The following is a 27,668-nucleotide window of genomic DNA, read 5'->3' on the forward strand; positions in this document are numbered from 1 at the left end:
TTCTGAGTCTTTCTATAAAAAGCAGCACTTCCGATTATGAATCAGCTCATGGTCCCTTTGTAACCTTTGTACTATTAGTATACCAGAACTCTGAACTGAAAATTATTATCAGTAAAGCCAGTAAAACAGAAATCTTTGAGCAATAAAGAGAGTTCATGGCCTCTCATGAGAAAAATCACACCATGTACATATAATTTAATGCCAGGGAACACTTCCAACCACCTCTCACATTTATTCCATTGGACTGTAATTCATTTAAACTGTACCAAACATTCAATTTACCATCAAAATATAAAGCACATGCACAAGTGCAGGAGAATGGACTGTTTACTTAGCAGTCATCTCCAGAGAAGAACATGTCAATGGAGACTCCCTTTTGATTGGCCACAAAGCTAGGGGCCTACACGTACGTATTTCTAGGTTTATTGAAAGTATAAACAATATTGCAGTGTGGTCTTATGTCTATGTACTTATTCCTGCCACATGTTGTTAGGCAGAGTCTTTCTTACCTTGAACCTTTAAAAAAATAAAGTGAAGGAAATATAGTTTCCAAATATGTACGTCATATGCACTATCAATGAGACAAGCTATATATAAACAGCTTTATAGTGTAATAATAAAAATGCACATGTATTTAAGCTGAATGAATTAAATATAAATACTTTAAAGTGAATTTGCCATTCATTGTGCTTGCTTTGAAAAAATATGCAGAATATTTGATCTAACCATAAATATTTTTCTAATTAAAAGTATCTGAGGATATAGGAGAGATTTGTCACCATTCCAGGCTCTTGCTGCCTCATGATCAAATTCAAATCTTTTTTTTCTGCCCCTAAATATCAGCACCACATTAGAAATTGACTGATATGAATATCAAACCTTAAGCAGCTTAGATTCTAACAAAGGAAGCTAAAACCTGTTCACAAACATTTATGACTGACAGGTCAAAGTGTGTGATTGGTCTTATAAAGGAGAGTTTATGAGAAGTGAGAAGAGAAATACAAGTGGCATCCATGAGGGATCGACAATCAGGAACATGTGGATACCAGAGGCTTGGAAACAGATATTCAGGAAAATCAAGAAGTGAGTGTCTTCAGCTGAGTGAACAGTATGAACTGATGCAAGGGAGAAGCAAGGCCCGAGAAGAGAGATGGGTTGTACCTTCTACTATGTTAGCTAAATAGCAAGGTCATCACCCACCTATGGCTGTCATATTGAACAACAACAACAACAACAAATGACTTCACTAGACCGGATGCAAACACCCAGATCTCTGAAAGACCCACAGAGAAGTCTATTTAACAATGTAATCTAGACCACTGAGGCTTGAGTAATGGATCAATATCCAACACAGAGAAAAAGAAAACAAGGAAACAAGACTATAGACAAGAAGTTAGGAGGGTCTTTGAATTCAGGCAGATGAGGAAAAACAGAACAAAACAAAACAAAAACCCCTGACCAATAAAAGAGGCAAAAGACATTGTAATTGGACAGTTCAAAATACTGGTCGGGGTGCACATCAGGAAATACAGAAGTTCACTTAATATTTTGGGTGGTTTAACAAACAATTCAGAAAGCTTATAAATGGATTAAACAGAACTTGTTTTTGTTTTCTAGAATGAAATATATCCTTTTTAATAATTTAGTTAACCTAAGAGGGCCTGCCCATTTCATGCTGAAGTAAAGTGTAGCTCATGCTTACTAAGAATTAGTACACTTCGAGGAGACCTGCCTTACCACTCCAGTGACTTGAATGTCACTGAGACCCAGGCCAGGAGAGTGAGCAACACCCTGGGGGAGAGTGAGCAACACCCTGGGGTCTTAACACTGAATCTCGCCTAGAAGAGACAACCTGCTGAAATCCTCACTGATAGTTCTTTTAGGTTATCATTTTGTTTTAGTTTTGAAAGGATGATATAGTTGAAATACAGCTTAAAACAAACTAGCTTAAGTGTTTTGCTCTGATTATAAAAGTAGTGCATTATTACAGAAAATTCAGACACATTAAAAAATAGTAAAGATGAAAACCACTTAAAATTTCACAGCTATTTCCTGTATCATTAATTTTTCTGGTAGAGTGATTGTCACATGAATGCAGGAGCCACCATCACCTGGAGGACCCATTCTAAGATTAGGCAAATTCTCAACCCAGAGTCTGCATTATACTGGACTCTTAATTCTAATAATGCAGCTACAAAGAGGAGGGCAGGGGTTGTTTAAGCTGTTTTTAAAGTTTCAACCTAATGGAGGGATGAGAAGATCATAATCAGAGGGCGTCCTGTTGAGTGAAGAACCATGCTTTGGGTTGTCCCGGGGTGGAGGCCTGGCAGGTGGTAATGGCACTGGATCAGAGGCTGAATCAAAAACATCTCCTAGAGGATAACACAAAACCTTAATGTACTTTCAGTATGAACACAGAAGGGAACTTTGCCTTTAAATTCCAACCATTAAGATGTAGATTGCAAAGGAAAAGGCATTCCATACATACCCTTCACATAGATGCCTAACTCTGGGATGTTTGATTTCTTCATCTCTGAAGGCGTACCATGAGTTCCATTCAATATACAGTGACCATTATCACAAGACCTAATGTGGAGACCAGAGGGCAAGAATCATTTAAAAGTCAGGGCCAGCGTGAAGTGAGGATCACAGAGGGGACTGTCATACCTACAAAGGTAATAAGACTACAAAACAGAAACAATTGTCTTTTTGAGAAGAAAGTACTAGTAACACTATGCAACTACCCTGACATGTACTTTAAAATCAGATGTAAATGTCTGAAGGTAAAAGTGTCTCTCTCCTCATCTGAAATCAGAGCTATTAAAACTGCCAAGAGCTGGTGAAAACCTAAACACATCTGTGCAACTAACATATCTCTTTGCAAGATTTCAGTTGTACCTGCCCAAAGTTCTGAAGGGTTAGGGAAGTATATGCCATGCAAAACTATGTAAGTTCTAATGGCCTCAATATTTGCTGATGATATCGAATGTGTTTGTTTATGCAACTTCAGCATCGGTGAAATAAAATTAGACTAGGGCCTTAAAAGAGAGGAACTACTATGAAGCAGTCAACCATTGCATTTAAGTTCGGTGCAGAACACTCAAAGTCCTACAGCTTCTAAACCTGTATCACTCATTACTGTGCAGAGCAAACACTGGCTCTCGGACACCTTAGGGAAGGGATGTCAGCAAAGGCTTTGGATGCACAGCAAGTGTTTAACCCGGGTATATATTAATTCACTAAAAAGGCATGATTTTGGTGTTGGCATCAATGCTGGATGAAACTGGGGCATGGGAAGATGCAGGAGGGCCTGGAGACACAGAACACATTTGCTCTTTAGTACCTGGCTTGGTAACAGCTGGTTAATAAGGAGCCACAGAAAAGGATGCTTTAGACTTTTCTTTTGAATTATTCCGATTTCTTAGAGCAAAGGAAAAGTGCATATATAATGGAGGAGACAGTGGATATTTCAATAGATACTACAAGAGTGATTCATCTGAAATTCATTTCTATTCTCTCTAGTGGCCACTTCTTCTTAACAGGCAAGATATGGTTCATTTAAGAATAGTTACGTATTGAATCTTCATAATGATGATGGATTTTGCTGAAACTGAATTGAATTATTCATTTACTGTTTCACTTTCCACATATTGACAATTTATTTTTCATGGTGTTCCAAAGGGAAGGGGGTGAGCAGCATACAGGAAAAGGAAGTGAGTGCTATGGAGAGGAAGTACTCTGCAGATGACATAAGATGTCACTCCATCCATTGGTTTTCGAGAACAAATTAGATAAAGAATTCATTACAATTAAGTTTAGGGATTAGCAACATTTATAACTTCTCTATAACTGTAGAGAGATGGTTATGATGGTTATAATTCAAATTTACTTTCAGTATCCAAGAGGCCAGTCACTGAAATCTCATTCACTATGAGGTGACAATTAAAATTTGATGAACTAAAATTGTATCCTTCAGTCTTCCAATCATGAAAAGAATGAAAATCCCAGAGAGACTAAAACATTCCTGTCCAATTTCAGCTTTTAAAAATGACTACACTTAGTAAGAGCCAAAGAACTGGAATTTGTTAGCAATTTATACTTGATGAAAAGGTGAGACTTCCCCCTATTAGCTCAGTGGGTGCTAGGTTCTCCCAATGTAACAAACATCCTCCCAGTTGTTTTCTTCTCAGTAACACTCAACAGCATTTTTAACAAGAAACAGCTGGCTCTTGCCATACTCAGTAGAAGCGCAGACCACAGCGCATCATTAAGCCTGGGGAGTAACTCTGCCCACCAGTATCCCTTATGAGACACAAGTCCGGTTTAAAAAGAGATCTTAGCTGGGCGGTGGTGGGACATGTCTTTAGTCCCAGAACTTAGGAGGCAGAAGCAGGTGGATCTCTCTAAGTTCGAGGCCAGCCTGGACTACGGTTCGAGTTCCAGGACAGCCAAGGTTACACAGAGAAACCCTGTCTCAAAAAAAAAAAAAAAAAAAAAAAAAAAGATCCATTTCTTTTCCAAGTAATTGGAACACTTCTCATAAAATGCTATCAGCTGATTGACCTGGCCTCAGAATGAGATAGGCCATGGGACAGATGGCTGATGGGTTCACTGTCTCCCATCACTCAGTCATTAGGAGGCTCTAGGAGTCAGGGCCACCACCAGCAGGGGCTGAGCAGAGCAGCCAAGCATAGCCCCAGGGATATTATGCAAGGGGAACCCAAGCTCAGAAAATAAGTTTTAAAGCTAAGATTAAATTGCTACATACTTGACATGTTAGTATGATAAAAAAAAAAATGATCATATAAATGCTATTACATTTTATTAATTACATTAAGTTACATACAGGCAAAATCATGATTTTGCTTAAAGACAAACTGATATTTCAATATATGTAAGCCATAGTTGATAGCTCTTATAAAACTCAATGTGGCTGACACTTCAAAGACCAAGAATGTCTCCATTACAGAAGGATAACAAACAACAAAAAGAAAAAGAAAAGGAAACTAGTGCTTATGTTCTTGTCCTACCCAAGAGAAGGTAAAACAGTACTTGGTCAAAAAAGAAGTTAAGAGAAGGAACTTTAGGGCCCCTCCCCCATTGTCTTATGATTTTAGAAGCACATTGCATATCAAGAAGCAAAATGGATATAAATTATACTAGTCTTCACATTATGAAGAAAAATTCTAAGGAAGGTTGACCTAGCACCTTAATATTAGTTTCTAAGCACTAATTTTCTTCATGATATATAGGCTTGCAGCTGATGAAACTCATTAAAATACCTTAGGGGAAATGCATGCATTAATCATCATTATAAGTAATGTATAGCTACATTTTATTAGATTATAATTTGGCTTTTGTGTGGAGGGGTGGTGTGTGTGAAAAGAACAAAATGTTTTACCTAAAAGCAATGAAGAAAATATATAGGAAGGATAGGCTAGGAACAGGAAGTTACAGACTTTTAGCCCAACACATAAGGGTGAACTGCATACAAATAACCCCCATGCTTGACAGCCTGATGATGCTTATGCAGATGCAGGATGGTACAAGGATGCTCATCTTCTTACCGGACAGGCGGTTTGACATTATGACAATGAGATGGTTGTGAATTCAGGGAAACAGGGTGGGATGAAGGAATCTTGTATTCATCGTCATCTTCCTCTACCGTGTCTCTTGTTTTCTCTGAGAGACAGTTTGCTAATGGACCAGTACACCTACCAAGAGGAAAAACAAAATCCAATCTGGTTTAAACATCATAAATATTCAGAGGAGGAAGGTCTGATGTGACATACACAAAGGAAAAAGCTACTTTGTCACTTGCATGTTTCAACTATAAATGGTTCTTACATCCAATATAAATGCAAAGGCCTTGAAACGTTGAGATAAAACACTCATACCTATGGTTTTTAAAGGGTGCAATAAGGAAAAAACGTAAATTATAAAATAAAGAAAGTGCCTTATAAACAGGAAGTTCTTCAAAGGTTCAAACGTGTAGTCTGTGGCTAGTACCTAGAGTTTTATAAAGCTATAAAGGAAAGAAACAACTTTCTTTGGAGCTGATGAACCTCACACTGGAGTTCTGCCCTCAGCAAGAACTGAGAACCAAACACGACCAGAATTAGAAGCAGATAATCCCAAAATTAGCTCAACTTTTGAATTTGAAAGGCTTTCTTTTTATAATTTGCAGTATCTAATTGGTAAAAGGAGTTACAATGAATAAAACAATTATCTAATACCATAATAAATTTAAGCTTTTTACTTCATCATTTGGGTAAATATATAAAAATGAGAAGTACTTTCTACTTCCTCTGTGGAATTTACTCTAACCTTGTTATTGGCCAAGAAAGATTCCAAAGGAAAAATGTTCAATGGCAAGTTTGCTAGGTACTAGAAAAACATGGATTCAAATCCATTTTAATCATCAAGAACTTCATAGGAAATGTTTCTTTAAAAAAAAAAAGGTGTAATGTTTCAGCACCTTCTGTAGAGGGAGCAAGGGCCCTTTGGTATATGAGACAATCATGCCTATGCATTTTTTTAATTTTCATTTATTCTTGCCACAAAATACAATTTTCATTTTGATTTTTTTTTTTGCCACACATTGACTGTCCCTATCTGAACTCTTTGAAACTGAACATTTTTCAGACCCTTTTTCTTCAATTTTTGGAACATTTGCATACTTTACCAGTTGCATATCCCTAATGTAATGCTCACAAAGCTTTGGACTTTGGAGACTTTTCTAGAATTATTTCCTTTTCGGGTCAGTTAGGATGAACAGTTGTTACAATGGAGAATAATTTCGGAGGTGTTCTCTGTGTGTGCATGTACGTATGTGCCCATTTGGAAAGACAGTTTGGAAAGCCCAAGGTTTTAAAGTTTCAACTGTATAGATACATTTCTAGGGAGTTCAGGGATAAAAGAAAAGACTCCTTTAGGAGTTTTTGAAAGCTTATATTTCAATCCTTCTTTGAAGAAGTTTTCAGTACTGATTGTTAAAGCTGTGTTTGTTAGAGGTATGTTAGGATCCAATGACAGTTAATGGTGACCTAAGCCCAGAACACAGGGTACAACACTCATTAATAAACTGAGGTGTTGCAGCCAATATGCTTGAACCTTGGCAGACACCTTCCAACTAAAGGTAGGCAAGTACGTAAGTGTTTTATGTACTGACAAAATGATGACCTAACAGTGTTTTAATAGGATAGAAACAACTGTATTTTCTTGCAAATGCTAAATTCTTGCAAACAGACATCAATTTCACCAACTACTGCAAGGACCAGTATGTCTCTAGAACCAGAGTAAGTGTGACCTGTGTGCACCATCCTATGTCCTGGACTCTCAGTCTCAATGCACATTCTACTTTTACACAACTTAAGTACATAATGTAGAGAGAAAAGAGAAATTTTTGTCCCGAGATTCAATAACCACACCTATGGCAGGAATGTTCAAATCTGTCACAGGTTACTTCCAAAGCAGCACTTCATTAGGAAGAATGAATAATTGTTTTTATTTTGTATTACATTTATTATTTATTTATGTGTCTGTGTGGTCATGCCAAGGTATGTGGTATGTGTGGAGGTCATAGGGCAACTTGTGGGAGTCAGTTCTTACTCTCTCCTTTCACCATGTGGGTCCCAGGGATCGAACTCAGGTTGGCAGGCATTGTAGCAAGTGCCTCTATTCATTGACAATTTTGCCAGTGCAAGAATGGACAATCAAAAAAAAAAAAATCACACTTGCTATGGATAATTCTAGATTTTACCTTCACTGACAGAAGATCTTGCCCAGCTGAATGCAAGGAACTCATTCTTTTGTTAGTCAGAAAACAACTGATGTAAATACGAAAGGCAATAATTCTCTAGTATTTTATCAAACAATAAAGGCTTAGTGTCAGAAATTACTAGTTGGGGATTTTATCAGGTTAAATGGATTTTGGTGTGTTATAACTAGAAGAAAGCTCTGTGCTCTTTATATTGAAATATGAAAAATACATTCTGGTATTTCTCATTTATCATATTTTAATAAAGTCTTTTAAGAAAGTTCCCTACTTTCTCTTAGGTTTAAATTCTTTAAAAATTTATTAAAACTTTATTATAAAGAACTTGTAAATATAAAAAGACATTAAAAGTGAAATTAAGCAGACCCAAAGTCTATATATTTTATGCAACTTTTGTTACAGTTAGAGTAACCAGTAAGAAGCTGTGGGACTTCCCATGGATATTATATCCTCACTATCAAATATATTTATGCACTTATCCACCCACATGAAATGAAAAATACATGACATATTAAAACTAAATCTACAAAGATAATCACTATTATATCCTTCTTTAGTCAAAGTTAGAAAAAAAAATGAGTATTTACATCCACTCAAGTGGACATTACCTCTATGGAGTCCTTTCTGTTCACTTAACAGTGACCATTTCCTGTACTTCTTCCTACACTTTATAGTGTACCCACGTTACACACACACACACACACACACACACACACAAACACACACACGCATACATGCACTCACAGGTACATGCACATGCTAGGGTACACTGTGAGGGAGAACATGTGATTTTTATTTTTATCTGAGATAATGTGACCTTACTCAATATTTACACATTCTACCTCCATCAATTTTCCTGCAAATTATAATATTCTACTTAAAGTACATACAAACCAATTTCTAATATTTGTTCAGCACATTTCATTCACTATTACATTTTTGGAATAAAAAGAATAAAAACCACCCTTGTCACAAAAAGAAACTGCAGACAAAGGTTCAAGTAAGAAAGAAGTTGTGTACAAAATAACCAAGACAAATCCAAACTCACATAATTAACTGCTGTGTAGTTACACATGCAAGTTTCCCCTCTAATAACTCATCCAAACCTTTATGTGTTAGTCAACAAGAGGTGGCATAAAGGGACTTAGGATCACTGTGTATGTTATCTAGATGGTAGACTTAGTCTTTAAATGACATTTCTAGGATCGCAGAGGAATAAAGTGGACAGGCTATTTGGCTGGCTCCAAGTTAAAGATGCTAAGTCATCACTCAGTCATTTATATCCATTACTTCAATGCTGTTTGTTATGTCACTCCACATTCCTGCTACGTCTTGCACTCTGCTGCCATTCCTGAGTCACTGTACACGGGGATACACTTTTCCAGGTTGCAAAACTATGATCCCCTTGACTTGAAAGTTATCTGAGCCTTCCTAAACACATACTGATTCGCTGTCTTGAATGCAAAGGCATATGCTTGATGTTAAGAAAGAGGTCGACTTTCAGACCATCGCAGATGCCTTCTAAGGTATGTGGTGAATACTTACACCTTTCAAAGCTGAAGGCTCACAAGTGTATTCCTCCTGAGAACTGCATATTCCCAGAGTGAGGTGTATAACAGGACTGACTGCACATGCCATTACCATCCACCCCTATAACACACCTCAAATATTGCCCTCAAGTGGTTTTCATTCCTAATTGGAGCAACCCTTGACATATCAACTTTCTTTGGAAACAAAAAGCAGACCCCTTCACATTTCTGGTGTTTATAAAAATCCCTGTGAAACTGGTAACAAATTCAATAATTTTCTTTGACCTTTTCTATTATGTATACTTAGTGTATGTTTTTCCATCACTGTGTTTACTATACTGTTATTTTACTGTTTCTGCCTGAATTGCAATATGTTAAAGGGGAGACCTTAAGTTCATCAAGGATTACCCTACTTTGCACATAATTGAGCACTTACAAGCTTTTAGATAAAAATAATGACGGGGTATTAGAGAAGAAAATGACCAAGCTGGTAAAGAGAAAGAGAGAGAGCACCGATTTTCAGAACCTTTCACAGACAAAAAAGGATTTCAAATAATATGTCATTTGACTTGTTTTCTATATAGAAGAATCGCTGTTCACTCACTAATGGCAGAAAGTGAAGGTACAAATGTTTTTATTAAAATAGAAGCTCAAGCTGCCATATGGTTTATTTCAGGTTTCTTCTGCTTCACTGTTCTTAACTGGACAAGGAACATCTGTAACTCAGAGAAACCAAAGCCCCAGAGTCAGCAAAACAAAATAGTGATATTTGACATGAGTATGCTGTGTCTGCAGCATGTAAATTATTTACCAAAAAATATTGGGCATGAGTTTTACAACAATTTTGAGGGTTCTTTCATGCTATCAAGACAAGGCGAGTGTGCTGCAGCCTGGAGCTTTAGAAGAAGCTTTGATAGGGAGTGATTTCACAGATTTGTTTTTAACCTGGAGACAGAGCTGCAGCCATTCCACACCTGTGCCCTGGGATCACACTTTTCGCACAGGCAGGTTGAGCCCTAGCTTCCTTCTGTGGTACTGCTTAACACACCCTTCCAGAGAAGCCTTTCCTCGGGACTTCATCTCCAGTGAAAGCCTGTGAGTCATTAGTTATCCTGCTCCAAGTTTGATTTGCCTGCCAGCACTTCCCTCTAACTGACAACATCCAGCACAACCACCTGTTACTTTCTACTCTCCTTAATTACAGTCTCCAGTGAGGATAGCAACAGAATGAAAATAAGATGGCTGGACAAAAATTGGATTCTCTTCTCAATGAACCCATGAAATTAGTACCTTATTTGCTTAAAGGATGTGTAACAACAATAAACACCACCACCTCCTACAACAGAGAACTTTTTAAAAAAAGTATGAACCAAGCAGTATTGGTTCCAAGGTATTTGAAAGCTTGTGATTAATGTGTCAAAAGTACAATGGTCCATTTGTGAACAGCAAAGCATAAGGAAACCATTCTCTGAGAGTAGTGACATCCTTCACCATTCTACAACACTGTTTTTCTTGGAAGTATCCACTCCATTATTATTTATAATATTGTCTCTGTTCATTTGGCAGTATAGTATGCTAAGGCCAATATAGGTTGAATCATTTAGTCTTCTATTTGATAGAACTTAAAAATGAAATTAATCAAATATAATTTAATAAGCAACATATAATATACATTTATATATAAAATATATATTATATTACAATTTAAATATAAAAGAAAATAATCCATGTAATATTTTTTGTCCTCTCTATAAAGTTTATTATAATAAATATTATAATAAATATTTCAAGTGTTTACTTAAAGCTTTGTATTTATAGTTAGGTGTCAATAATGTTAAGTAGAAACCATTTAGAAAAAAATTTCAGGAAACAAAGTATCCCTACAAATAATGATTGATTCTGTTTACTTTTACTATACACTATCATATTTTCAGAAATAAATTATAAATTGTGTAATAAGAGTCACATGATCACCAAGATGAAGTTTAGCCTGAAAGGAAACCTCACAGAATATCCCCCACCCTCAAAAATATGGGCATCAAGTACCAGTACCAAATGTCTAGTAATCTTGGAAACCACTTTAATAACATGACGGAAACTGAATGCTAACTGCTAACTTTGGGATTCTTAATTTAACCCTGAGGTTTTCATCATTTGTGAGAACCATAGTTTATTTCAGGCAGCAATTTATAATTTGACTTTGGCCTGATGTTTGAACACTGACCAATAATCTAAGATGGCAATAGGGATCTAAAGGTCCAATAGCCCTATGTTAGAGAGCATAGGCATTTTCCTAAGACCTTTTCTCTATTATCCACCAATGGTGTATACTCGCTGGACTCAGACCATACTCTCCAATGGGTCAAAGTGGAATAGTCTTAATAACTGAAGATGTAGGTATTATCCAATGTATGATTTCATTATCCACATTATATCAGATATAATAATAATAACAATATGAACAATATAATGATTATAATAAAAGTATTAAAACAATTATAATAGTAACATTAGTAAGGACAATAGTTCAACTCATACTGGTTTATGCAATAGAATACAGTCAGCCAAGTATACTTGAGAGCATTTAGGTCACCAAAATTAACACCACATAGTGAATAACTCATAGCAATTGCTGCATAGGGAGTTGAAGCTCCAAGGATTTTAGACAACATTTAAGTTAAAGGTATCCTCTTACTTATTAGCCAGATAGACAGAAGACCAGAGAGGGTACCTTCTTCAAAATATGGCACTAATGAGTGCTGGAGTAAAGTGTGGAACCCAATGTGGTTTTATTCTACTGCTGACTTCAGAATTTCATGATTTCACAGGAAATAAACAGTATATATACTCTGAGGAAGAATGGATGTGATGACATCAAGTGACAAGGGAGAGCATGAAGTCATGTCCACAAATAACCAAAATGATGCTAAAATAGGTCTCAATGAAAAAAATGCACACGTATTAAATTTTGATATTGGTATTTTGGGTATGTCTATGTGCTGTTAGGATTATGATTTTATTTTCTTTTATATACTTTACATAATTTCTACAATTATAGTTAGGGGAAAAAGAAAGATAAATAAAATAATAAGAGCCAACTTATAACTTTGGATAATTTGTGACATACAATATCAAAACTAATCTGCTGCTAATCATGTTTATTAAAGTATTTTTCTAGTTAAAACTAGAAATATTGAGGAAAAATTAGAAAATGAAGAGAAAATATAACCTGATCTTAGAAGCTCTTACAAAGTTAAGTATAAGAAGCTTACCAGTGAATGTACTTTGCTATGAATTTGCTGTTCACATTAATTTACAGAAGGACCAAGTATAAACAAAGAAAACCACAACCCCTTCTCCAGTCATACTCAGCTCTAATTAAATAAGCATGGGGGAGGGGTGTTAATAAGTAACCAGGACCATCTCATTTAATTTGTTCCCGGAGACTTTGAATTTAGAGGTTATGGAGCTAGCTCAGATGTCTTACTGTATGTACACACATTAGAGTCTACATGGAACTAGACTACCAAGGTTGTTCTCATTGACTAGACTCTATGACAGAGTGCTTGTAACTGCTTCTGACTGCTGTGTCTCCTACAGACCTGGCAGCTCCTTCAGGGAAGGATCCAATAGCTCAGCTTCTCTACTCTCCCCTGAAAGATATCAAATTCTACTCTGTTTCCCCCCAACCCTCTCAGGGACTGTGGTATCTAATTGTGCCCATCTTATTCTATTCCATCTATGAAAAATGTCTCACTGGCAAAGTTTGTAACAGCTTTCCTTAAAATCCTAAAACTAATCAATGAGCATTACATTGTGTAGTTGGAAGTTTTTCTAGTCCTGCCTGGTCCTGCAGCTGCCCAGACCCAAATAAACACACAGAGGCTTATATTATTTTCTTTTTTTTTTTTGTTGTGTTTTTTTTTTTTTTTTGAGACAGGGTTTCTCTGTGTAGCTTTGCGCCTTTCCTGGAACTCGCTTGGTAGCCCAGGCTGGCCTTGAACTCACAGAGATCCGCCTGGCTCTGCCTCCCAAGTGCTGGGATTAAAGGCGTGCGCCACCACCGCCCAGCTTATATTATTTTCAAACTATGGCTATGGCAGACTTCTTGCTAGCTAGCTCTTGTATCTTAAATTAACCCATTTCTATACATCTATACCTTGCCATATGGCTTATGGTTTACTGGTACTTTACATCTTGTTTTTCCTGGCGGTGGCTAGCATTGTCTGTGCCACTCTCCTTTCTTCTCTCCCATTTCTCTTGATTTTTTCCATCTGGCTCCATCCTGCCCTGCCATAAGCCAATGTAGCTTTATTTATCAACCGATCAGAGCAACACATCTTCACAGCCTATAGAAAGACATCCCACAGCAACACTGTTTGGTGCAGTGCTTTCTTCTGACATGACAAATGATAAAATATTATTTTCTAGAGTAGATAGATTTCTAGAAGCTGAGATTTAGCTTCTCCTTTTTGTAAATCTAGTGGGAGCTCAAAGACCTCCAGAGGAAAGAATGAAGATGTTCCTAGGTTTTTGATCATAAAGGAAGACCTTAGCTGGTTGTCAGTAGAGCTGTCTAGCATGTATAAGAGACACAACTCTATCCATAGCCCAAAACAGAGCAAACAAAGGAATAAACAACAGAAAATAAAAAACTTGAAGATTTTAGCAGATAAAAATCAAGCAATCCAAAAAAATTTTTTTAAATCTTCCATGAGAGTATTAGAAGGTATAAACCTTTACCTTTTTAAAATTAGGAAAGCAGTTATAGCAGAGTACATAATTACTTATATAGTGAGCAATAATCTGTAACAAGAATGCAAATCAGTTTTTTCTATTGTTTTCTGATATAGGGACTCTCTGTAGCTCAGGCTGCCCTGCAACTCATTATATATCTCAAAGTGGCCTCAAAGTTACGGAAATCTTTCTACCTCAGCTTCCCAAGTGCTAGGATTATAGGTATACAATACCAGGCTTGGCAATGCCAATCAGTATTAATCCCTGAACAGAAATTAAATGAGTTTTTATAAAAAGCAGAGGCTGAGACATGGATCTTGAGGAAGAAGTAGGATATGGGAGGGGGGGGTGCTCCATCAAAAACACAAGCCAGACAGATGTGCATACAATTATGGTGTAAGCATTAGGAATACATTAGAAGCTTTAACTGGTTAAAATTCTGAAGGGTCTGACTACTAACAGAAGAAGCCGGAGCTATAAAAGAGAAAGCAAAGCTGGTTTGGGAGTGGGAAAAAGGAAGCGGAAATCAGGAGGGAAAGCAAATCAGCTTCAGTGAAGAGAATACGTAAGACGAAGGGGAGTGGGGACTTGGCTAGATATCACCTAATGGTCTAGCATGCCATGTCCCCAATTCCCAGCTTTGCTTCCACTGATACCTACATAGAGTAGATATGATGATATTCTGAAGGGTCTTTCAGAAGTCTAGCTCTGAGTTTGGGCTGGCAATGGAAAGCTTAACTGGACAGGAAAAACCCCATGAGGACAATCAACAGACCTTGGGTGCTGAAGATATCTGAGAAGAAGTAAGCTTGGTGGAACTTTAATGATGTCAAACTGGGTCACAGGGGGGCAAAGTCAAGGAGAAGAAGGCTGGAGGAGAGAGCTTGCTGTGCAGCTCTTGCCCCGTTGTTCTGTTAGTCTTCTCAAGAGTTTAGTAAGTCTTCAGGAGCTATCATCAGGACTAGGAGGTCTCAACATCTGATATTTTAATTTATAAACATGACTCAAATGCTTTTGTCTTTACTGGTTCCTTTCTATTTACCCTGAAGTTTCTGTACTAAGAACCTCAAAACCGCTCTTTTCCATCTCACCATGCCTAGACACACACTCTCCCAATTCAATGAAACTCACTTTATGCTAGGGAGAAGGGTGGCAGCTGGAGGAGGAGGGGAAAGCCGAGGAGGAACATCATATTCTTCACTGGCAAGGTGTCCATTGGAGAAGACCTGAAAGTAAATGAAATGGGTTAGTTCTCTGGACTTGAACCCCGGCAAAGCCTAAAACCATGGAGGCTCTTAGAATTTTACAGAGCTCATATAATAGTAGTTTATTTAGACTACTGCAATGTCACACAATTTATTCAGGCGTCAGCAGGACCAGTGATGACTAACCACAACTCACAGATTACATGAAAATATGTTACAATATGATTCTTAAACATAACTAAGCGGCAATGCTATAATTTATAAACATCAAATCAAGATAACTAAATACATAAATAGGCAGTGCCATTTCCCAAAGTGATCAGATTTTATTGCAAGAACAGGGGTTGGCTAGAGAAAGAAGCAACGTGGGCCCAATTCCCATTTTACTTCCCTCCAAACAGGTGTTCCAAATGACATCCCTTTAGGGCTATGAGGACCATTTTCAATTTCCTCATACCACACTGTGTGAATGAACTCAGACAGGCCTGTGCTATGTCCAGACCAAGCTTGAGAGCTATTTTAGATAAGGAGATGATTGTTCTGGCTCTCCATGTGTGTGGAAATTCCAAATATACTTTTGGTTTATTTATAAAAACCACAAACAACTGGCCCCTTGTTCATCAGATGCTAGGCAGAGCCAACATTTGTTCACTGGGGATCAGGCGCTTCCATTTTACAAGTGCAGGGTAGCACTGGAGGAAACGCCCAACAACTGCTCTTTACCTCTCTTACACTCCGGGACTGGAGTCACTTAAACGATGGTACAAATGGAAGGGTAACTTTACAAAGTCATCCTCCCAAGACTACAGACCTTTTCAGGTCTGTGACTAACCACTAGATATTTTTATCATAAACTTCTTTCATAAACTCTTATGACTTCATCTTGAATCAGCAGAGACTGATAGTGGGGCAGGATGGATGGGATGCAACTTCATTAGTCTTGGCTGAATGAGTCCAGATCTACTGGTTAATTTCTCTCTCCATCATATATATTACACAGTGGTGAGGATTTAAAACGCAAACCTGCAAAGGCCATAGGTACCCTACCCATCACCAGATTGAAAGATCACCTCTGAGATATAGGGGTGTTCTCATCTATTGTAAAAAATCCAATTTTGTAGCATTAAAGTTTCATTCTAAAAAACGAGAGCCTGTGTTAGCTCAAATTTTCTTTCCCCAGTCTCTCCTCATTAGATTCAACACACTGCAGTTACATCCTGATAAAACATATCTTTAAATGAAATGATTTTATCTTGAGCTTTTGACTGAGGACCATGTAACGGAACATGACAAAATTTTTTGAACTTTGCTAGAGAGGAGAAATTTCCCAAGAGATATGAATCATTACAAAATCTTTTAACATAAAAATACCTTTTATCTGATGAATACATGCATCCAACTACAAATGCCAATTACAACATTGAACATTTGAAAGTATTCTTCACCAACATTTTTTGCATTGCTTGAACAGCCATAGTGCTACAATTTTTGCAGCAAAAACTAATGATTTTGACAAAATTATGTTTAAAACTTGTATAAAATGAAAGGTGGTTTTTTTATGTGGACTATCTGTTCTTTTTGGTAATAATATCTATCACACTGACACTTGATGAAAGTTTGGTAACAAAAGGAAGGTGTGGAAATAATAGTTTGTGGTATTGACTTTAGTTTGACAAAAAGCCAACTATAATTTTATAATCAAAACATTATGAACACACTTGAACAGGAATGTCAATACCCGAACATCTACCGGCACTGATACAAAAACATGCTTCAACTTTGATAAAGGAGAGCTATACATGAATAAGAATGCACACAGCATTTCTGTGTGATAGAAAACTTCACAAAGGGAAGTCTCCTGACACAAAAGATGGCTCAGGGGCTAAAGTGCTGGCTGCACATGAAAGAGAATCTGAGTTCACATCTCAGCACCCACATTATAGCTGAGCATAGCCGTGTGCATCTGCAATCCCAGCACTTTGTTGACAGATCACGAGTTCACTGGACAGCACTAGTCAGGCAAATCAGTGACCTCCGGGTTCAGTGAAAGGCCCTAAAACATATTTCATAGATATGCTGGAGACGGCTCAGTGGTTAAGAGCACTTTCTGCTTTTCTAGAGAACACAAGTTTGACACCCAGCACCCATATGATGGCTCATAATTGTCTGTAACTCCAGTTCCAGGAGATCCAGTGCTCTCTTCTGGCCGCTGCAGGCAGTAGGCAAGAACACAGTGCACAGACCATACTTTCAGGCAAAACACCCATATACATAAAATATAAATAAATAAATAAATTTTTAAAATGAGAGAGTGATGGAGGAAGATACTAGAAGTTAGTCTCAAGCCTCTACATGCATGTGTACATGCATGTACAAAAGAATAACTATATACATACACAACACACACACACAGAGACACACACAGACACACAGACACACACAGACACACACACACACACACACACACACACACACACACACTCTAAAGAAATAAGAAATCACATAGCCAATAAGAGTTGATCATTGGAAAAACACAAAATCTATTCCTAAGGACACTGATTCTCAGGTAGGGCAATTACTTGAGGGGATTAAGTAACTTCTTCCTAACTTTGTGAAACAAATCAGTATGTTTCAAAGTGTGAATATCATTTTATCTAATGACTTTAGAAACTGTCTGTGAGAGACAGTAGCTTAAAATTTTCTCCTGTCACTGAATAATTAGTCTTTTATGAACAACTTATTTGGTATCTGCAATGCAGTTATATTCTGTGGACCACATTGTGTCTGCTTGTTTCAAAATGCAGTCTTTTATGTCTCACTGATTTTACAGTAAAATCCCTTACATACTTCATGTGCAATAGGGCTTCCATGAATGTTGAGTGACAACAGGCAGGTGACCTCAACGGTGGAGGCACTGACCAGGGAAATGTCTTTGCTATAGCTGAAAGAAACTCTCAGCAAATACACATCATTTGCTTAGCAGCAGATCTTCCTGTAATTGGTTCTAAACTATGTCCTGAGACTTAAGCATATTCTTAATACCCTACCTGGAATACTTGAGGAGACTGAAATTACGCAAGCATGCAAACAGCCACGTGTTTACACGTGCTGGCACTCATTTCTGTGAATCTAATGTGATTGTCCCCAAAAGGTAGTGGTTGGCGGATGAACTCTAAGATTTGATTCTGACTTCCATGTTCAACCTTACCCATTTCATCAGACCAGAAACTGCATGTACTCCCTGAGGGAGTGCCATATACTACTATCACCTAGCTGAAAATGAATAGTACATACTCCTTAGACATCTGAAGGATCTGATTGTGAATGGTGGAGACGGCAGGATGTTTAGACACACTGCATCTACATTGCTAAAGAAGTACGCAGTAAAACCCAGGCTCATGTAAGGATCTGACTGGCCTCTGGGCTCAGACCCCAACATGACTGTCGCCTATCCCTCAGAACTGCACCAGAAGTGTCAAAGACTTAACGTTTTTTAAAGTCCACATCACTAAGCACGTTAGTCTGGAGCTATCACTACTGCATGAAGAACTGAAAAAAGCTTCATACCAAAACTGGTTTCAACCTGTATCACCCAGTTTTGCTGCACACACCTCTTCTCTTTATACACACTATACTCTCTTCAAAATCGCCGTCATATCACTGTCCAGATTTCCTACCTCCATGATATTCCTTCCTGTTATTCCTACAGGAAAAAAAAGGGGGGGGCTACCCCTCTCTGTAATTTCTGTCACCCTCCAGTCAGGAACCCTCTTGGAGGAAACTGGATTCCTTTCTGCCTTCCTTTTCGGATTTCATTTTCTCTCTCAGGAAAGTACATATTTTCCGGATGCTTTCCAGCATTTTTTTTTTTTTAAATTAAGTTCATCACAGACCTGCCTGGGCTGCATTTAGACTATATTTCCTTCTATGTATTCTGCCACCCCCAGTGTCATGGACATCCAACTACTTACAGAGCTGAGTGAGGACTATGGAATAAGCACATTCCTGAAGGTTCAGACTTATGGAAGTGTCCAATTTACTGTAAACCAGGCTGTCCTAGATTTAGTTTTCTGTATGCCTTTGCATCACATAATCTTAACTCATATGTTTGAAATATTTTCCTGGGATGCATATACTGTCTAAATATTTCTGGGACTCATATGTCATCTAAACATTTGAGACCCTTGAAATGTACAAAAAAACATTTTAGGAAAAAAAAAACTGCACAATGAAGAAAATGATTTTTGTTTTAAAAATGTATTTGTTTGTTTTTATTTTGATGTGTATAAGTGCTTACCTGAATGCATGTTGTGTGCACCACGTTGGTGCCTAGATTTTTATTTTTATTCAAAGTACAACTACAAACGCGTTCCCTGTCTTATGAATATGACCCCTCCACCATCTGAAGAGGTTCCTCATCACATGTCCTTCAGTATCACACTGCAAATGAAACCTGCGCGAAGGATTTCCATTTGAAAGCCAGATGGTGGAACTTACAGATAAGCTTAACATCATATGTATGAACATGTGTTTCCTCACCCAAACTGCAAAAGCCACAATCACCAGAATGGGATCATACGACACCCTTATCTAGCGATACCTTCAGAAGATTGTTACACGTAGGGTCATCTGCAGAACAATGTCACTGCAAGGCACATGACAAGTTAAAGACAGTGGTTATCACTAAGAACCAGCTGGGTCCTCAGGCTCTCAAAAGGAACCAACAATGACAGATGGGCACAGTGTTAGTGCCCAACAGTAACAACTTCAAGTTTGTACCATATTTTAAAACACTTACTGCAAAGAGGGGGTTCAAAGAGCAGTTTTGTTGCAACGTGAAATAATCTTTAAGGTCATGAGCATGGCATTACTAATACACACAATGTAGTTTGAATAAGAAAATAGGAAAAACGTGTATTCTTTTATTTCCAGGTAAAAGTATTTGCTCAAGGGGTAAGTGGCAGAAAGCAGGGAGTGGAGGGGGTGACGTAGGGGGAGAGACATGAAAGTAGAAGCCCAGAAAGTCTCTAAGAGGTTAGTTAGAAATGGTATAAAAACCCAGGCTTCAGTGAGAGATGACTCTGTAGTCCCTAAGCAGAACTGCACCCTCTATTAATATTATCATTAAAATGTTAACAGCCGTGTTCTAGCTTTGTATCTACACTGACTTACTGTAAGACAATATCAGAAAGAATCCTGAAACAAGGGGTCTTCAAAGAATTGGCTCTGATGGTTACTATACTGGGTATTTCTGAAGTCATCCAGAAAATATCCTGTGACCGGCACCTGAGGGTAACCAGTCTACTACATGTGAGAGCATAGTCTAAGGCTCTTCTCAAGACAGGTGTGATCATGCACAGACGAACAGAGGATAAAGGAGGAACACAAAGAGAACTAAACCCCAGAAATTCTCTCCAGACAGGACTCAAGGCTGTGGAAAAGTCCTTTGAGGACAGGCTCGTGACTTCTAGACGACATTATCCAACTGCTTTTTCTATGTGCTTTCTCCTTACACTTACACTCTATTTCTTTAACCTTGAAGAAATCTTTAGGAATCTTATTAATTACAGCAGTTGAGAACAATGCTAAGGCAAGGCACTGTCAATCACGGTTTGCAACCGATGCTCCTGTCTCTAATATGCTGTGTGTCTGAGTGCTGGCTCTTCTTGGCTCAGAATATTCCTGATGCATCACTGTCTTAATGATGTCACTACACAAAGATTTTATCATCACGATGTTTGTACACACACACACACACACACACACACACACACACACACACACACTCACTAGAAATTAAGTACATGCCCCTGTGCCAGGTTGGAGTTCCCTATGTAACTGAGGAGACCTTAACTTCTCATTCTCCTGTTGGGATTCCAAGTGTGTGTCAATATGGTGTTCCTCTCTGTCTCCTGACTGTCAGATGAACACATTAAATTCCACCCATAGTTTTGAAGGAATAGATTATTCTCCCTAAAAAAACAACATTAAGCTGGGATCAACTGAATATTAGCTAAAGATGCAAACTCATTATCAGTACGGAGGGAGAAGACAAAGATCTGATCTCACAGCCAAGGCCACCATGGAATAAAGCAAGCAGGGATGATTTCTAGATGGTTTGCTGTGACGTCACTCAGTCCTCGAGGCTCAATGGCTGCTGCTGCCACCCCTTTGGTTGCCTGCACACTTAAGAGTCTTTCCTGAATGCAGATGACAGAGGGTTAGTGTTTAAAGGAGGATTTAGAAGTGTGGGAATCTCTTCAGGCTTCCTTGGTAAGCAAGGGTAAGATGGTCTTTTTTTTTTTTTTTTTTTTTTTTTTTAAGTAGGGGGCAGATTCAATTCTATGGGCTGGATCAAGTACAGATCAAGTCCTAAACAACACCTCATTTGAAGACTGATCTATGGCATGTACAGTTACACAGTGTTGCCAATTTTGATAGAACAGAAAGACTTAGTACTAAACAGTATGATTTTAACAACACTGAGATATTAGTGGGAGAAACTGCCAGCAGGACAATAAGGTAGGGGACCAATCTCTGTCCAGTTGCCTCACATCTGCATCTTAACTTATTTCGTATAGACAGCCTTTTCCTCACTTCTTTCAAGTTCAACTTTAAATGAGTGTCTCACTATTCAGAACCCATAGGTAATTAAAGATCATCTATGGCCAGGAGGTGGTGGTGCACGCCTTTAATCCCAGCACTCGGGAGGCAGAGCCAGGTGGATATCTGCGAGTTCGAGGGCAGCTTGGTCTATAGAATGAGTTCCAGGGAAGGCACAAAGCTACACAAAGAAATCCTGTCTCAAAAAACCAAAAAAGAGCATCTATGGTAGGCAGGTAAAAACAACCAAACTAAGCACTGCCCTGCTGGACACAAAGCCTCCCACTGGAGAGCTTGGCAAGCGCCTCTCCAGCTTCTTCACTGCAAACTGACTTACCTTGGCTCCTTCTGAAGGCAGATCATGGCGTCTGTGTTTCCGCATAAGGACCTGGTCGGAGCCCATTCTACTGTGTCTTCCGTTTAAGTTGGAGTTTGCTGTGACTCCAGGCTTCGGAGAGCCATCCCCTAGGATGCGACATCCCATCACCTGGTTAGTCCCAAAGGCGTCCCGAGGGCACCAGGCTTCAAGAGGCATTGGCTGGTCCCTGGAAGGCACACTTTCCCCATGGTGGAAATGTCTGCTCAGTCTGTTCTCAGGCGGGATTGGGGGAGGCCTCTCTGGTGGAGGTGGAGGGTCTCTTAAGGGAGGAGGGGGTGCTGGGAGTGGCTTGTCTTGTTTTCTCACCATGCACGGAGAAGACTAGAGAGACAAAACACAAAACCAAGAAAAGAATTGCACCATGCCCTGAAAAGGCTTTCAGGCTCATATTACTGAATTAGCCACAATGTGGTATTATTGTATTTCTAATAAGCTTTCAAGTGACTTTTCCAACGTTTCCTTTATTACTAATGAAAAATTTAAAAATTAATGAAAAATTTACATCAGAATACCACATTAAGAATTTTGTAGAAATGACTATATACATGCAAAAGTTCTAGAAATCATATAAAAAGAAGTAGAAGATTAAAATTATATACTTTGGCTACCATTACAGTATCATGGAAATGACTACTTTATGTGTTCATTTCTGTGGCTCAAGAGACACAGAAAAAACCCACTAACACTGTTCCTATTGTTTCTTCACCTTTTAAAAGAGGAATGATTTGAAATATTTAACAATGTTAGAACTGTTTTTTGTTTTCCTCCTTGCAGCTCAATGAAAGCTACATGGGCCATTTGCTTAGGTTTTTTTTTTTTTTTTTTTTTTTTTTTTTTTTTTTAAACAGTATTACTAAAACAGTAAAGATATAAATGGCAGAGCAATTACTGACAGAATCACTTGACTTTCTGGGTTCTTAAAATGGAAAAAAAAAAAAAGAACATCTGTCAGTGTAATTGTTAGAGGACAACCTGAAGGTATGTACTCCCAAGAGGATTTTGCATGTCTCTTAGAGCTTTTAGTGTTTATTTCCATGCTTATTTGGGTAAATGGTTTGTGTTTTTTACATTAGAAAATGTCAAGGAAAACGAATTCGAAGTTCTGTCCTATCAGGAGTCACATGAGATTAAAGCCAAGTTCAAGGCAGTGTGAAAGAAGGAAACAGCACTGAATGTATTGTCCTCCTCAGCCATCCTAGACTGTAAGCATATTAGCAAATGGTACTTAAGTTTTTATAAATTTACATTTAATAAAGCAAAATATGCTTTTATATTAAATTTTAAAAGAATCCACATAAAACTAAAATGAACTGTAGGCCCAAGTTAAAATTATGCCTTTAATATTAAACAGTAAAATAATTACTTTGTAAATACTGTAATTTATTGTAATTAATTCCCTGGGTTCAAAGAAAGTACATATGATTCTGTCTTCTGAGTCACCTGAAGCACGGGGATAATGTATCACACCTCGAGCCCTTATGCAAATACACTCCCCTCACATTTTTCTTGTCATGACATTATGAAAATACCATTTGAGAACAGCATGCAAATTATTGTAATGTATATGATGACCTTTTAAATCCACTTTATAGAATACTATACTTACACTGCTATTTATTTTAGCAAATCAGAGGCCTACAGACATGCTTGAGTAATTATGTAACTTTTATAGTAATTTTATAGTAACAAAGCAAGAGATATGACAGCAGGCTCCCCATAAAGAAAATGAGAAACTTACCACAGTTATTTATAAACAATTAAAAGCCTAAGACACAGGTTGATGTTGCACATAAGAATGCAAGAGCTGCCTTCAGTGTTGCTGATGGCACTGACTCACCTTTGGGGAGCCTGTGGGACTGCCACAGGGTGATCGGACGATGCCTTTCTGAATGAGATCGAGGCGAGGAGGCACTGGTGGCAGGCTGAGGTGGGGGATCTGGAGAGGGTCTGGCTGAGGCTTTCTTCTCTGGGCAAGGGGTGAGGATCCTGGAGATGTGACTGGTGAGTTCTGCCTGTCAGTGCACTAGGAGAAAAGCAGAGAGGCTTCTGGGTATCTGATGGTGCAGTGCTGGGCAAAGAGTACAAGGCTCTGTCCTTGCTGAGGTGGCAAGGAAGGGGCAAGGCTGCACACTTGTCAGACCAGCTCGGGCGCGTTCAGGGGGGTATGGCCGTAGGCTGCACACTTATCAGAATAAAAGATGAATAATAGGTCTGGAGATCTCAACATGTTCTTTGAGGGGAGAATTATGAAATAGACAGACTGAAAGTTTGTCCTCACACCTTGTAGGAAGGGCCTCAGAAAAAAGCACATTAGAATGCAGTACAATCCAATGCAGGCAAATGGCTCTTTCCCCTATGAGGAGGTCAGTAACAAACAATGCAGAGATGCACATCCCTCTAGGCTACCTAGATGAGAAACTTTAGAAAACTATTTGCAAACCAAAATTCTTTATTCCATACACTGTGCTCTCACTACTACATGATGCTCCTGGAAAACGATGAAATCAGGTCAGCCTTAAATTAACTAGACATTGGACATTTAAAACACATACATTTAAACCAAGTATCTTTGTTGTTGTTTTTCTTAAGCGTCCATATAGAAAAGAAGTCCAGAAGCTAAATGCTTTTCTTTAAAAGCAGATAAGCAAATCTCAGAAGTTCTATACTTGAGCCATGACAGGTAAAGAAAGATTCTATGCTGCCTCAAGTCCATTAACTGTGGGAGTCAGTGCACAGGCCACATTTAGGAACCAGGAAATTACCCCCCCACTTTGCAAGGGCCTGTAAAGAAATCAATTGAGGGGCCATTATGTAAGCGTCCAAAAACAGGACACCATTATATGTACGAGTCACCTGTACTCCTATATGGACAACAGTGCTATTCACAGGAGCCAAGATATGAAATCAAGGTGGGGAATACTATTCAGGGGCAATAAAGAATGATTTATTGTCATCTGTGGTGAAATGCATGGACTGACCTGTAAGCTAAGACAGGCAGTAAAATACAGATGCTGTGCAGTCTCTATATGAACATGAAGAAATGCTCACTCACAGGAGAGTAGAATAGTAGGCATTAGAGTGTACGAAGGAATAGATGACTGTTTGGTAATGGGTATGAAAATGTACCTCATAGTATGAGTATCCTACAGGACAGGACAGAGGACAGCTACTGTCAGAAATGTCACAATGACTTAATGATACAGAGAGCTACGAGCTGTCAGCCAAGGAGATGTCAGAAACTGGTGAAACACTTGGCCTAGGCGGCTAGAACTTCATGTGCCCACCAATCTTGGAATATTGAAGAGAGTATGAAAGAATAGTGTGTTAATTAAAAATAAATAGGAAGAACAGGAAATTGGAATGGTACATCAGATAAGCCTGAGTATCTTCCTCCTATTGCTTATCTACAAAGTTACACCCCTGCCCAAATAAAAGCAACAAAAGAACTCAATAGAGCTTGATTAAAGCGTTCAAATAGCTTTAAATATTGAAAATAATTAGAGTCATATTACATGCAGATGTCAAACAGAAACAATTGGTGGACTAGTTGCTCTTACTAACACTGATCAATACATAAACAAATTTGGAACTGATTTTTCTATGATGATTTTGTTTCCAAGGCAGATCCTAAAAGACAGAAATCCCTAACTATAAGGTGCAAACTAGTTAAGGAGTTCTTGATTAGAGTATGCACAATTGACAAGCTTTTTGTAATTAATAATGTTTTACTGGATAAAGTGTCAATCTCCACACAACTCTTCAAATTATCTATTTATTTCATGTATTTACATTCCAATGTAAATACTAGACTTTCACTCTGTAAGCTTTGAATTTATCTCTACAAATTGCTATAGAATTTGGCTATTTACTAAAAATGCAGTTTTGAATCCATTCTACCCTGGTTTGCAATAAATATACCAGGAGTATAACAGCCATTGTTAAATATCCTCCCAGAACACTATCCTAAAGTTGCCTTTGACAGATGTCCTGGCATTTAATAATCATTCCCCTGCTGTGAAGAGTTGTACTAAACTCATGGTTTGCCATTATAAAGTAGCAGGAACACTTATATTTTTAAAGAAAGGATCATATGGTTTTTCCATCACAGGAGAAGTAACAACATATTGAGAAAGTCATTAATGTGTATGGCACTAATATACAGAATTTATTATGTAATATCCCAAACCATCCATACTAGGGAGAATTGACCATTCTTTCAAGTTAAGGGAACTGAGTAACATCATTTGTTTATTTTGATTTCAGGTCCATGTCACTTTTAGTATTACCCTAGCCCTCAGAACTTTAGGACAATCCATTCATGTATTTCAGCTCCTTTGAGAAGCCATGGGCCTTGATTTCTATTTTCAGGATTACCACATCAGCATATGAGTCTAACAGTTTCTCCTAAGTTCATAAAGAAAGGCAGTTGATGAAAACATCTACAGGCAGGGACTTAGGGACTTAGGGACTCTAGAAATGTCAGAACCACACTGGATTGTTCCATGTGTATACACCTACCAATTTTTTCCCTAGTCATTTCTCTGACAAAATTCCCGATGTGTTTTATAACTTAGGAGACAACGCTAGTGACCACCATACAAACTGTAGGATTCACATTTGTGATTTTCACAGAATATCTCCACAGAACCAGTTAAAGAAGCAAAGCATGCCTTCTGCTCAGCAACTGCTAATAATCATGGGGGCCTCACCCTATTCAAGTCACTTTTCATTTATCCACATCTTCAAAGAATGACTTTAGAATAACTTGTCATAAGAGCTATTATTATGGAAATGGTAAAACACCTGGTAAGGAGCTTCCAGCCCAGGCAGGTTATTATAAAAATGCGGCAGGAGAAAGGCTTTCAATAACTAATGAGAGTTCTAACAATACATAGATAATCAAAGTCATCTTATGATACTTCTAGCAGAATCTTTACTTAATGAATTTCATATTTAACAAGGGTGATACTTGTATGGTAATGACAGTAATGAGAAGGACCCAGAGAGTCAATATTTTTCTCTAAATGCATAAGAATTAATGAACAGTGGTAAATTTTTTTACCACATAGAATAGAATAAAATAGTGCAAGTATATTTTCTTTGCTTCCAACTATTATCTTGGTCTTTATTTACTGTATTTGTGAGCATAACACAATTAAAGGTATTTAAAATAGCCTGTGTAGAATATTATTCAGAAGTTATACACAACAGCAATGTTTACATTCACAATCTAACATTCACATATAGTTTATAGTTTAAGCACAGATAGCTAATGTTCTCTATTTTGAATTATCTCCAGCACTGGCCCCTTTAAAGTAACAAGCAAAAGGTTCTATGAAGCACTGGTATAAAACCAATGTAGACACTTTCTCTTTCTCCACAGCCAAGCTCCCAGAAGTCTCAACTGGCAGGAATTTGGAAGAAACTCAAAATAAGAT

The 27,668-nt window shown here is 38.0% G+C and overlaps 1 protein-coding gene across 1 annotated transcript in view; it reads right to left on the reverse strand.

Annotated features, from left to right (window-relative positions):
- Cblb (Cbl proto-oncogene B) overlaps nt 1-27,668 on the reverse strand; it is a 193,593-nt gene that overhangs the window by 19,305 nt on the left and 146,620 nt on the right. Inside the window, exons 11-16 of the mRNA XM_059276843.1 lie at nt 24,068-24,253; nt 22,189-22,551; nt 15,175-15,269; nt 5,568-5,714; nt 2,489-2,586; nt 2,241-2,372 (exon numbers count right to left, since the gene is read on the reverse strand). Coding sequence (XP_059132826.1) covers nt 2,241-2,372; nt 2,489-2,586; nt 5,568-5,714; nt 15,175-15,269; nt 22,189-22,551; nt 24,068-24,253 — 1,021 coding nt within the window. The remainder of the gene's footprint in view (nt 1-2,240; nt 2,373-2,488; nt 2,587-5,567; nt 5,715-15,174; nt 15,270-22,188; nt 22,552-24,067; nt 24,254-27,668) is intronic.

This window comes from Peromyscus eremicus, chromosome 12 (genome assembly GCF_949786415.1).
Source record: "Peromyscus eremicus chromosome 12, PerEre_H2_v1, whole genome shotgun sequence".
In the NCBI taxonomy this organism is placed as follows: Eukaryota; Metazoa; Chordata; class Mammalia; order Rodentia; family Cricetidae; genus Peromyscus; species Peromyscus eremicus.